Below are 11,563 nucleotides of genomic sequence, written 5' to 3' on the forward strand. Positions count from 1 at the left end.
CTAAGTCGTTTGTTGATGATTGTTTTAGAACGGATAGTAGCAATTTGTGAAAACATTTGAATATGGATAGCAAAGGATCCAAATTTATTAGTACTTCCCCGATTAATATAACGGTTTTTTGGCCGTATTTGAAATACCATTTGTGTTTTATAATTATAGTACTGCCTTCCAAAAAGGAAAGAAGATGTAGACAAATTCAGCATTTACAAAATGACTTTAGCCGTTTGCTATCTTGAATTTCTGGACCGTTTTAAAGATATTCTTGGTGGTTCGTTATCACTACTTTCGTAGACCTATTTTCTGAATGAATTTGAACAAGAGGCAACTGGGGCACGTTTTTCAGTGTTATTATTACTACCGTAACACACAAAAAACCAGGTCAATCTGTTCTGTTTAGAAACAAAGAAGAATTTTAAAACGTGACAATCTCTGGATTTTCCCTAACTTTTGCAAAATGTCGATGAACCAGTAATTATTTAGAATGACAACATATAACATAGTTCGCTGTAGTCTATTTGGAGCTATAAGATAGTGACAAAACAATTGTTTGCGACTATCTTTTTAGCTGAACCATATAGTGTAGTGGGGAAATTCTCGTAAACACACAATTACAGATTGGAGCTGCATTTGCAGCTGCACCCGCCGAAGTGGGTGGTTGGCAAACTGATAGAACTTAACCCAGTCTAAGACACGTTTTGGACCTTAAGTTGGGCTACTTAAGTTGCGGTTTAGGTCGAGAAAAGACACACAGCGGTGAGCGGCCATCAGAGAAACACCATGAGAGTGCAACTGACTTTGCTAACGATATGCATTTTCCTATGCTCTGCTGTAGCAGAGGATCTGGACTTAGGCCATGAGATCCGCAGTGAAGTGGAGGAGCTTTTCAAAGGTACCGAAGAGCTGAACCATGGACTGCAAAAAGTGAAAGACGTGCAGAAGGGCATTGAAGAGAAGTTCAAGCATCAGCGCGACGAGATCGAACTTATTGCAGGATTGGAGGTTGCCATAGCCAAGCTGGAAACAAACGTTCAAAGCAGCTTCCAAGCCACGGCCACTGGAGTGGGAAATTTGACAGCCATTGTTAACGCAATCCAGAGCCAAAATGAAAACTCTATCAAGAATCTCACCAAAGTAGAGCTGGAAATCAGGAGAGCCCTGGGGCAAGTAGCTGCCAATCAAAACAAATACGAGCAGAACCTTAATGAGGTGGCCTCATCCGTCACTTCGCATCTGGCGGAGATTCAGCAGCTACTATCGCAGGCCGTCATAGGAGAACTCATCAGCTTGGACAACAAGGCGAAGGTCCTTCAGGAGCAGCAAGGCAGCATCGTGGGTCAAGTAGGATATTTGGGCGAGCTGAAGGCCTTGGCAGATCGTGCCAATCGCAAAGTAAATCAATTGGAGTGGGGTCTGGTCATTCTCAACCGCACTCAGTCCGAAAGCCTCAACAGCATCGAGCACACTGTCCATGGAGTGCAAGTGGCCACCTCCCAGGTCGATCATAAGCTTGGTGCCCTACTGAACAACCAGAAGAACATTGAACGGTCATTGGATGGCTGCAAGCACAAAAATCCGTCACACCAGAAGCCCCACGAGGTCTGGACTCACCCGGCACACGCACCAATTAACCAGTAAGTTTGTAGGCCCGACCTATTGGTGCACATTAAAACCATCGAATCTTTTTAAGGCCAAACCCAGAGGGAAATCCAGGATACGAAAGCAGCTATGCCTCCCAAGAAGAGGCTGAATTCCTTTACAAACTCTGGTATGGAAAAGGACAGCAGCATTAATACGATAACAGACAGATGTCGTAACCATATTTAAAAATTTCTTGATTCTAAATATATTGGAATTTAAATATATTAGAGCAAAGTTAATCGACTCACATAATGTTTGCTAAACCGTTCTCTAACACAATGTAATAAACAAAAATTATTAAACAAAAACGAACTTTATAATTCGTATATAATTAAAAGGGTTATGTCCAATTATTAATATTAATAATCGGAAAACTTATAAACCTAAATAAATGCACATGACATAAAGGAGACTGGCTTGTCCTCTATAATTTGCACGGATCCAGTGGATGAACCTGACCATCATCCCGTATGGCAGTTAGACGCAGTGCTAGGGAACTGTTAGGTGCGAAAAGTTATTTACAAAACATGCTTCCTAAAAATCTATTTTAGTTTCATACGGATTAAGCGATTCCTTATCTGCCTTGGTGTGGAAAATATCTGGACGTGGCCCCCTTATGTGCCCCATGTTCCGCAGCTTAGAGGCACTGATCTCGTTTTGCTGAAAGTGATCCTGGAATTTAAATATATTAGAGCAAAGTTAATCGACTCACATAAGGTTTGCTAAACCGTTCTCTAACACAATGTAATAAACAAATATAATTAAACAAAAATGAACTTTATAATTCGTATATAATTAAAAGGGTTATGTCCAATTATTAATATTAATAATCGGACAACTTATAAACCTAAATAAATGCACATGACATAAAGGAGACTGGCTTGTCCTCTATATTTTGCTTGGATCCACTGGATGAACCTGACCATCATCCCGGCTAAAGTTAATTATCAGCTGGGACTGGTGCTGGTTCCAGTGCTCCGATCGATGTAATTTAGTTTTCGCCTGAAAACGGAATTCCTCGACTGATAAACCGGTCTCAATTTTATCGTTGCTTGCATCCGGATCGGCGGGATAAGCTTCATCTCCTGGCAAGAGTTGCACAATTCCATTTTTACACTTATACAATACAGGATGGATCAGCTGAATGCCTTTGACCTCACGCTCGGCTGCAAATTGACGCAGATTATCTAAGGAGGAGAAGTTAAGGCAGCGCGAAAGTTCATAGAATTGTGGGGGCGGCAGCCAGAGTTCTTTCCTTAGGCTCGCTTGAAGGTAATCCAATGGGGAGCGCCACTACAAGAATATACATTAATGATAGTTCATTAACACTCTGGTTCCGTATAATAACAGCTCCACCTACCGCACAATCCTTGACCTCATTGGGTTCGATGTGAACACTGGGTTCCTGTTCTAGGGCAGTCATAAAGAAAGCCGTCTCGAAGCGCTTCTTAAACGTGGATGGCGTTCGCCAGACGGACCACTCGTGAAGTGACCAAACATCCGGTAGTACATCAAGCTGCTTACAGAGCTCCAGGAAATGGCTGGCATTGTTGTGGACGATGTGCTGCCAGTGGGCGCGATCAAACTGGTCATAAAACTTTCCATAACCGCTAGTGGACGTTAACGAATTGCTATCCCTGCACAGCAGGATGCCCAACTCCTCGAAGGTTTCTCGTATGGCAGTTAGACGCAGTGCTAGGGAACTGTTAGGTGCGAAAAGTTATTTACAAAACATACTTCCTAAAAATCTATTTTAGTTTCATACGGATTAAGCGATTCCTTATCTGCCTTGGTGTGGAAAATATCCGGACGTGGCCCCCTTATGTGCCCCATGTTCCGCAGCTTAGAGGCACTGATCTCGTTTTGCTGAAAGTGATCCAACCAGGCAGGCGAACTGTCCGAAGCATCGCACACTCCGCCAGGAAACACCGATGACTCCGGCATGAAAGTGGACTTCTGCGTTCGTGTAAGAAGGAGGGCCTATTCGAAGAATTCATAACGTCAGAGTGGTTAAGTTATTTTAAAGTTCAACTGAAACTCACATTGTAATCACACGACGTGGCCTTTTCAACTTGGTTCTTAGCCAGCAGGATTAAACTTGAGGAGGAGCGAATTTTGGGCAAAAGCTTCGACATGTTTAGGTAACACAGCGATATCGATAGAGTGGACGGAAATATCGATTGCTAACCAGCTGATTTTGTCAACACTTATCAAATACCCAGCACCTGTTGAATGATGTATGATGGGTATGATGGTTCAATTCTGATTTTAATGTAAATTCTTTATTTTGGTAAAGAAATAAAATGTAATGGTAAAAATCTAGTACACCTTTACAAGATTAATAGAAATTTTAATTTTATTATAAATTCTTAATTTTGTTAGAGAAATAAAATTGTATGGTAACAATCCAGTAAACCATTTCAAGATTTATAGAAATGGTTTACTTTTATTTAAAGGTTTTTTATATGTTGTCAACCAAATATATAATGTTTCAGGGGTATCTCAGGGTCGAGTTGCTTAACTAATGCGTTAAAACATTAACAACAACAAGTGCAACAGCACTTATTGCTTTGAGACTTAAGATCAAAGGTTTGAAAAAGTGGATCGCGGAATTAAATGGCACTGAATTCTTACTATGACGAATACAAAACCTGGAACTTATAGGTCTTCGGCTAGCCTTATAATAGCCGCCAAAGAGGATTCTTTAGGGGACTACGACTACAGAGTATGTTAAGTATACATATATGTACATATGAGATCCAACCATATGATGATGACTGCTTGTTTTTTGATAAAGTTATTATTGATCAAACGAACTGAAGGAACTTCCTATGCGTTGAACCATTGTGTTTTTCCTGGCGGCGTCTTTGATCCCATAGAGGATCTATCTGCGAAATGGTTAACTTTTTTCAAATCCTTTGGAGTGACCGATGGACAATTGAAAATGTGTAGTCACAATCAGGATTCTCCAAGGCCGGAGTTTCTGTCCGGCGGGGACCATTTTTCCAAGGACATTGCACTGCGACTGACTGCGCTCAGGGAAACCTTTGAAGAAGTGGGCATCTTGATATGCACCGAACAGGAACACTTACGAAAATGGGATTCTAAATCAGGTTATCCTAGAACCTTGCTTCTCGAGCCAAGCGAACGCTCCCAATGGCAACATCGGGTTCATAATGATGCCTCACAGTTCCTTGAACTCTTCAGGCATCATAAAGTCCTTCCCAATATCTGGTCTCTTCAGGAATGGTCCATTTGGAGGACAGCTGCCACTGCCAATCGGAAATATGATACTGTTTACTACATCACCATGTTGGATGAGCACACCAAGAATATAAATCTGCTTCTGGAACCGCACGAGGTGGCTTCAGCCCACTGGATTAGTCCGACCGAAGCTTGGTCGAGCTCCCAGAAAGGCATAATTTGGCTCCCGTTCATGCTGCTCTATGACATCGCTCGTCTAATGAACCTATGTAGTTTTAAGGAGCTTTTCAATTTTTCCCGCCAAAGGAGTTACAAGGGAAGCAGAATGGTGCAGCCCGTTTACTATCGGTGCGATGACTGCATGTTTGGAGTTCTTCCTGGAGATGAACTCTATCCCGAGGAGCCAGGCGCTTGTACCCAGACAATTATCTTGTCGGGATCGGTAGACGCCATTCATGGAAAGGCCAAGCAATACAATCGCTATATCGTCTACGATTTCCACAATGTCGTACTGGCTTCTAATGTACCGCCCAGCGATGGACATCTGCCACTGCAGTCACTTGTTAATAACAAGCTAGCCAAATTGTAGTTAAAGAACAAAGTTTTAATAGAAAAATATATATATATACTTTTGCGCTACAACAAGTTACCACTATCGAACTCGGCCTGTATGGTGCGGCAAGCGTGGCACAGCCCATCCTGTTTCTCCAGTCGCTTCTTGGCCAAACCCTCGAGATCTTTTTCGTTTTTGTTCAGGCTTACGCCGGCCTCTGAAACAGACCTGGAGTACTCGATAGCCAGCAGAGTGTCGGATAGTTCGGAATCTAGCGCAGATCGACAGTGAACACAAGAGGCCTGCTCTGGATTGGAATTGACGGCTATTTTGTCGCCAGTTCGGAACACGGTGGATACTGTGGAGGCGTAGTTCTGCTGAAGATTGGCCACAAAGGCTGATGTGAGGTTCTGTATGCTGGCTGTCTGTCCGCGCTCCATCCCATAATGTGAGCCGTTTTGGAACAGTGGCTTTAGTCGCTGTGCATGTATGTAAAATGTAATCTCCTGCTCGCTTAGGTCCTTAAGGGGTCGCAGTAGCTTAACATCTCCAGACAGCCGATCGTCGAGGAGAGCCACATCCAAGGCGGCACTGGCGCCGCGACCTAGCGCTATTGCAGTCAGCAGCTGGGTGGCTAAGTCCACACTTATATTAGATTCAAAGACGTGAGTACAATGCAGACTCTGAGCCACCGAGCAGATAAGGTTCTTGCGGTGTTGCTGGAGGTAATCCTGGCGAGCTGTCAGACTTTGCAGTTTCTGGAGCTTGTAGATAAGCTCGTTGTTTGCTTTGAGGGAAGGACTATAATCCTTGATTCGCTGCAGGGAGCACCCTTGTCCCAGTTCAATCACATAGAATTCGAAAGGTGCGTATTGTCTTGATACACTCAGCAGATCTTCCAAGCCCACAGGATCGCGGTCTTGCACATGCTGCTCCTCCACGTAGACCACATGTACATTGCAATGGAGTCTTTTAAATGTGTTCTGTGTTTGTGCGAAGTGTAACATGTCGAGTAGCACGAGCGATTTTGCCGAACCGTCTAGAACAAGGAGCACCTCTGCGTTTCTTGGCAGAATCTTGGCTGCTCCCAGAGCTGCCCGAAACTTGTGCCTCGCATACGCCAGAAAGCATTCACGGCACTCCGCTTCTCGGAAGTTAAGTTTGTAGAGCTCGTTGGAGTTAACATCGCATTTGCTGCAATTTCCTGGGCTGAGAACGATTCCCAATGGTAGAGCTTCCACGACCATGGCATGGGCGGCGCCCTCGTCTCCAAAATCATCTTCACCAATGCTGCACATGGTAATAATTTAGGTCTAATCCAAAAAAAAAGAATTTCGTAGATAAGCGAAATTACCAGGGATGAATACGGTTTGAAATGTATAAAAACAAATTAGCCAAATTCTAGCTACATTCTGAAGCTTTATAGAGTGCATAAATAAGCCAGCATGCCGACGTTTTCTTATTAAATAAATACAAATAAATATAAATAAAAATATATATAAAATTAATTTCCTGAACATCAACGCTAACAATAAACATATAAATAATTTCCAATTCCTATATTCTCGTTCTTAAGCTAAGTAATAGCTGATTGCTGTCATCACTATTAAGAGGGCATTCGGTAAGGCTATCGATATACATAGCAAGATATCGACTACGCAGCCTAGACTCGTCCAAAGCAACCTTGCAACAGGAAAAGTGCAGTGAAAATTACAAAAATAGCTGTTTAAACTACAATTTGTTGTACAAATCATATAATTAAGTTATATTTAAGGCTTGAGGTACGTGACTTCAGAGTTTGTGTTGAAAAAAGGCTTCGAAAAACCCACGAAATTTGGGCGCAAAAAACTGGGTGCTGCTAATACGTATGTATGTGAGTGCTGAGTGCCTGTGTGCTTGTACGTACTGTGTGGCTGTGTGTGTGCGTCGTGCTCGTACGCAAGCAAAAAGTATCGGGTAGCAAAATCGAGAAACTTTCTTATTGACGATAGCAGAGGGGAAGAAGAAGAAGAAGAAGCTGCTCAGCGCTTACATTTAATTGAAAGTGAAGAAAAAGGTTAGGCCAAAGCGAAATAACCGCTGAAATTCAATTCCAGAGATTAAAAGCAAGAGGAAAGACGGTAACAGGAAGTTATAAGGTCACCCAAATTCCCGCAGCATAGTCGCCCGAGCGACAGAGGTCATCTTAAAAATAATTTTCGGGCGTGTGTGCCCCCCGAGCACGATTAACCCCCCACCCAGATTAGCGCAGACCAACGCAAGAAGCCCCCAATCAAAAAACAAAAACAACAGTAAGCAGTAGGAACAACCCGCCTTAGCATGATTCTGGAGAATTCGGATAAGCTCAAGGATTGGCTGAGCGTGGTCTTGGAGCCACTGTAAGTCCTTGCAAGCCGCTCTTTCTTATCCACCCCTCAACTAACCCTCCCCATTTACAGCTGCGATGCGGACTCCTCGGCCTTGGCGCGCTATGTCATCGCGCTGCTTAAGAAGGACAAATCGGATAAAGACCTCAAGCGGATCATGATCGAGCAGCTCGATGTTTTCCTGTCCGAGGAGACGACGCGTTTTGTTGAACGCCTCTTCGATGCCATTGCCAGCGAGGAATACCTGACGGTCCCTGCTGCTCCCCTGATAACGGCCTCCAGTGCATCCACCGCTGAGCTGGATCTCGACCAGGAACTGGCTCTGGCCATTGATGGGGCCCAGGACGACATCGAAGCAGTGTTGGCTGCCGATTCCCCTCCACCGCCTCCTAAAGAAAATGTGATACACACCGATAGCAACCAGGTCAAGTTAGAGCAGGCCAGTCAAGATGCCAGGGAAGCCGAGGCCCTAGCTTTTATCAGCCAGGAAGCCGGTATTGCCATGCACGCCTCTACAGATGCCAAGCCATCCCTTGATGTAAGTTTATTTGGTCTCTTTGTTGTAGCTTTTTGTTAACGTATCATATATGTCCAGCAGCACAAAACCAAAGACTCTCACAATCAACAGTCCGCCTCCAACTACCAACACCATCATGTGCGCAGCGCCAGCCCGCCGGGCAGAAGCAGCGGCATCAGCGGTGGTGGAGGAAGTGGTGCTGGCGGAGCGGGTCTTGCGGCGGGCTATGCTGACAAGGAAAACCAGCCGCGCGACAGTCGACGGCGACGTGCTTCACTACGATCCCGATCCCGCTCCCGTTCGCGTTCTAACGAGCGCACTTTTCGGCGGTCCAGGTCACGCGACCGACGGGTTAACGAACGCGAGAAAACTCAACGCCAGTTCCGCAACAAATCTCCGCCAGGCTCTCAGGCCGACAATCGCCATCATGGTCGGCGCAACTTTGATCGCCGACGCATCGGAGGTAACGCAGAAGATCGTCCTCGATTTGGAAACAACAAGAGCCGGCGCTCTCACAGTCGGTCAATGTCACCGGAACGAAACGCACGGCGCAACCAGAATTCCCCTGACCGAGTACAAGCAGCCCAAGCTAACCAGACCCCGGCACCAGTGGCGGCCCCAGCGCCCGTTCAGCATCCGGCTTCCCATCCTCGTCAGCGCTGCCGGGACTTTGACGAGAAGGGCTACTGTGTCAGGGGTGAAACATGTCCTTGGGACCACGGCATCAATCCGGTAGTTTTTGAGGGTATCAACAACTCAGCCCTCATGATGTCAATGCGTGAATACAATCCGGATGCGCCTGAAATATGGGCGAGGGGTGGAGGTCCGCCACCAGGAGCTGGTCAGGGACCTGTGCCTCCGCCATCGCAACCGGGACAAACTACCATTAACCCCTTCAGCGGTAATGTTCGACCAAGTACGCTGATGAGCGGCTCTGGGCCTAATCCGATGGGCGTTCCCAATCCCGCTGACTATGCACGCAATCCGGGCGCTCCTCCGCAGGCTGCCATGATGCCATTCCCTTTCAACCCCACTGCGGTGACCACTCCGTTACAGCGGCAACTGATACCTATTCCCGTAGTTGATGGCGCTCCCACGGGTGGCGTTGCTGAGGTTGGTAAGCGACGTTTCGAACTGGAGGATACAGTGGCTATTGCCGATGTGCCCACGAAACGAAAGGTGCCGATCAACAGTCGACTTGGTCCGCGGGTCAATCCCAACATGCAGCAGCATAACAGTTCGCTGGAGCTAAGGAAGGTACCACGCGGACTAAACACCATCGCTCATTTGAACAACCACTTTGCGAAGTTCGGCAAGATTGTTAACATTCAGGTTTCGTACGAAGGCGATCCAGAAGCAGCTATAGTGACTTTCTCCACACATGCTGAAGCAAATGTGGCCTACAGAAGCACGGAGGCTGTGCTAAACAACCGATTTATAAAGGTCTTCTGGCACAACGACAGCAATGGGGCTGATGTGGGCCAGATGAACCAGATGGTGGGTGGTGGAGGAGGCGGTGGGCGAAAGAACGCAAGCCAGTACCATCTGCATAACGTTCCGGCAGTGCCAACACCCAATGCTGATAGTGCGAAGATCAGCAATGCCAATCCTCTGACTGAGGCGGGAGCTGGTAATATTGGCACCCCTGCGACAGAACAAGCCAACACAGCGGCTCCGGCATCAATGCGTCTTAAGTTAAATACAGCGACAGCTGGCAGCTCAGCTGGAGGAGCAGCTGGTTCGGGAGCACCGGGATCAGGTCGCCCCTTGAACCCCGCTGCCAATGCCGCTAGCATTCGCAAAAAACAGGAGGAGCAGCAAAAAGCAGTTCACCAGTTGGCTAACGGCCTGCGCAAACGCAAACAAGAATTGCTCCAGAGCTATATGAAGCAGATGAAGACTGCCCTAGAACTGGTGGAGCGAATGGACCAGCAGGATCCCCAGAGGGCCCCTACTCTGCAGACAATAAAGGTGCTGCAGATGACAATCGACAAACTACGAAAGGAAATCCAGGCCGACCAAGATCAGTTGCAAGCGCAAATCCAGCAACAACAGCAGCAGCAACAGCCCCCCGTCAAGAAGACCAAGGAGCAGCAAAAGAAGGAATTGCTTGACATGGAGCTAGAGCTAATCGCCCAGCAACAAGAGGGTAACGACACTACAGCCATACAGAAGCGATTGGAGGAGTTACAACGCAACCTAGGTATTGGCCCAGCTGCGAATAACAAGTCTCCACACTATGCTGCTGCTTCCGGGGCACCCGGTGGCGGTGCAGGACGCAAGCGTCCGAATCTGCCGGAGGGACCCACGCGCGTTGATAGGCGACCAAAGGCCATTGTGGTCACAGGCTTTGCAGCCGAAGAGGCGGACTTTGTCCTGGGGCACTTTAAGGTAAGCTTTATGCCTAGTTCTTAAAATGAGATTGATGGAGATTTCTGGTTTTGGGTTGCAATGAACATGTAACTAAAAGTATTTTTGTCTTTTCACAGAACTTTGGGGAGATTTCTAAGCATGATGTAGACCGTGAGATTCCACAGTTAATACTCTCATACGCAACCCGCCTCAATGCCGAACAGGCTGTGCTCCGGGGAAAAATGTACAAAGACAAGCGTCTGCAGGTAAGTAAATGACAAAGGCTGCTGCCCGAAGACGGCAGTATATTAACTCTTTATGCACCCATAGATTTCGTGGGCTCCCGTGGTAACACCCGCACCAGCTCCGATGGCCGCCCCTGCTGAAAAGTCCGCTGGCCAAGGTGCCATGCCCGTTAGCCTAGAGAACCCCAAACAATTAATCCAGTCCGTCAGTGAGAGCGAGAGTCTGTTAGGCAGCGACACGCTGCCAGAGCTGCGCCTGGAAGATGAGGAGGAGGACGAGGAGTCCGAGGATCGATCCTGGCGACGTTGATGCATCGCCTTGCGCTGCTGAGGCGGCCGGAAAAGCTCCGTGTGGCTCATAAGTGTTAGGAAACCCTTAACATGTATTTGTTGTTATTCTATATCTAACTGCTGAGTGTGCGTCAGTGCTGGGAATGCAAGAGCACTTTGCACACTTCAATTAAACGCTCTAAATATTACTAATATTTTACTGAACATAAGTTATGAATCGCCTAAAAATACGAATGAGTTTAGCTAAGCCTAAGTCCGTAATTACAACACTGAAACTACAAATTCAACAGCGAAATGCAACCAAACTCCAAGGCTCGATGCGAAATAGCGCGAGACAAAACATTGGTTAACTATCGCGAACTACCTTTGTATTTACACATTTTTCACTCTATCCTTT

General features: G+C 46.3%; 5 protein-coding genes across 6 annotated transcripts; 3 read left to right on the top strand and 2 right to left on the bottom strand.

Annotated features, from left to right (window-relative positions):
* Nucleotides 1-738: 738 nt before the first annotated feature.
* LOC6529717 lies at nucleotides 739-2,050 on the top strand. The gene is made up of 2 exons (XM_002090674.4): nucleotides 739-1,631; nucleotides 1,688-2,050. The coding sequence occupies exons 1-2, from the start codon at nucleotides 778-780 to the stop codon at nucleotides 1,788-1,790; spliced, it is 957 nt and encodes a 318-aa protein (XP_002090710.2). The 5' UTR covers nucleotides 739-777; the 3' UTR covers nucleotides 1,791-2,050.
* A 349-nt stretch (nucleotides 2,051-2,399) lies between these two features.
* On the bottom strand, nucleotides 2,400-3,840 carry LOC6529718 (nucleoside diphosphate-linked moiety X motif 19). The gene is made up of 4 exons (XM_002090675.4): nucleotides 3,681-3,840; nucleotides 3,404-3,618; nucleotides 2,999-3,341; nucleotides 2,400-2,931 (listed from the first exon to the last, which is right to left on the bottom strand). Exons 1-4 carry the CDS (start codon nucleotides 3,771-3,773, stop codon nucleotides 2,527-2,529), a joined length of 1,056 nt encoding a protein of 351 aa, XP_002090711.1. The 5' UTR covers nucleotides 3,774-3,840; the 3' UTR covers nucleotides 2,400-2,526.
* A 331-nt stretch (nucleotides 3,841-4,171) lies between these two features.
* On the top strand, nucleotides 4,172-5,491 carry LOC6529719 (nucleoside diphosphate-linked moiety X motif 19). Its single transcript, XM_002090676.4, has 2 exons — nucleotides 4,172-4,363; nucleotides 4,436-5,491. Exons 1-2 carry the CDS (start codon nucleotides 4,274-4,276, stop codon nucleotides 5,429-5,431), a joined length of 1,086 nt encoding a protein of 361 aa, XP_002090712.1. The 5' UTR covers nucleotides 4,172-4,273; the 3' UTR covers nucleotides 5,432-5,491.
* On the bottom strand, nucleotides 5,426-6,773 carry LOC6529720 (cytoplasmic tRNA 2-thiolation protein 2). The gene has a single exon (XM_002090677.4). It carries the CDS (start codon nucleotides 6,691-6,693, stop codon nucleotides 5,479-5,481), a length of 1,215 nt encoding a protein of 404 aa, XP_002090713.1. The 5' UTR covers nucleotides 6,694-6,773; the 3' UTR covers nucleotides 5,426-5,478.
* Nucleotides 6,774-7,025: 252 nt separating this feature from the next.
* On the top strand, nucleotides 7,026-11,448 carry LOC6529721 (zinc finger protein swm). Of its 2 annotated transcripts, none has more exons than XM_015196921.3 (6): nucleotides 7,026-7,176; nucleotides 7,492-7,773; nucleotides 7,834-8,299; nucleotides 8,357-10,669; nucleotides 10,768-10,896; nucleotides 10,961-11,448. In XM_015196921.3, the coding sequence occupies exons 2-6, from the start codon at nucleotides 7,715-7,717 to the stop codon at nucleotides 11,183-11,185; spliced, it is 3,192 nt and encodes a 1,063-aa protein (XP_015052407.1). In that variant the 5' UTR covers nucleotides 7,026-7,176; nucleotides 7,492-7,714; the 3' UTR covers nucleotides 11,186-11,448. The 2 variants fall into 2 exon arrangements, with proteins under 2 accessions (XP_015052407.1, XP_002090714.1); XM_002090678.4 differs by having other exon boundaries at nucleotides 8,360-10,669.
* Nucleotides 11,449-11,563: the final 115 nt, after the last annotated feature.

Source organism: Drosophila yakuba, chromosome 2R (genome assembly GCF_016746365.2).
Source record: "Drosophila yakuba strain Tai18E2 chromosome 2R, Prin_Dyak_Tai18E2_2.1, whole genome shotgun sequence".
In the NCBI taxonomy this organism is placed as follows: domain Eukaryota; kingdom Metazoa; phylum Arthropoda; class Insecta; order Diptera; family Drosophilidae; genus Drosophila; species Drosophila yakuba.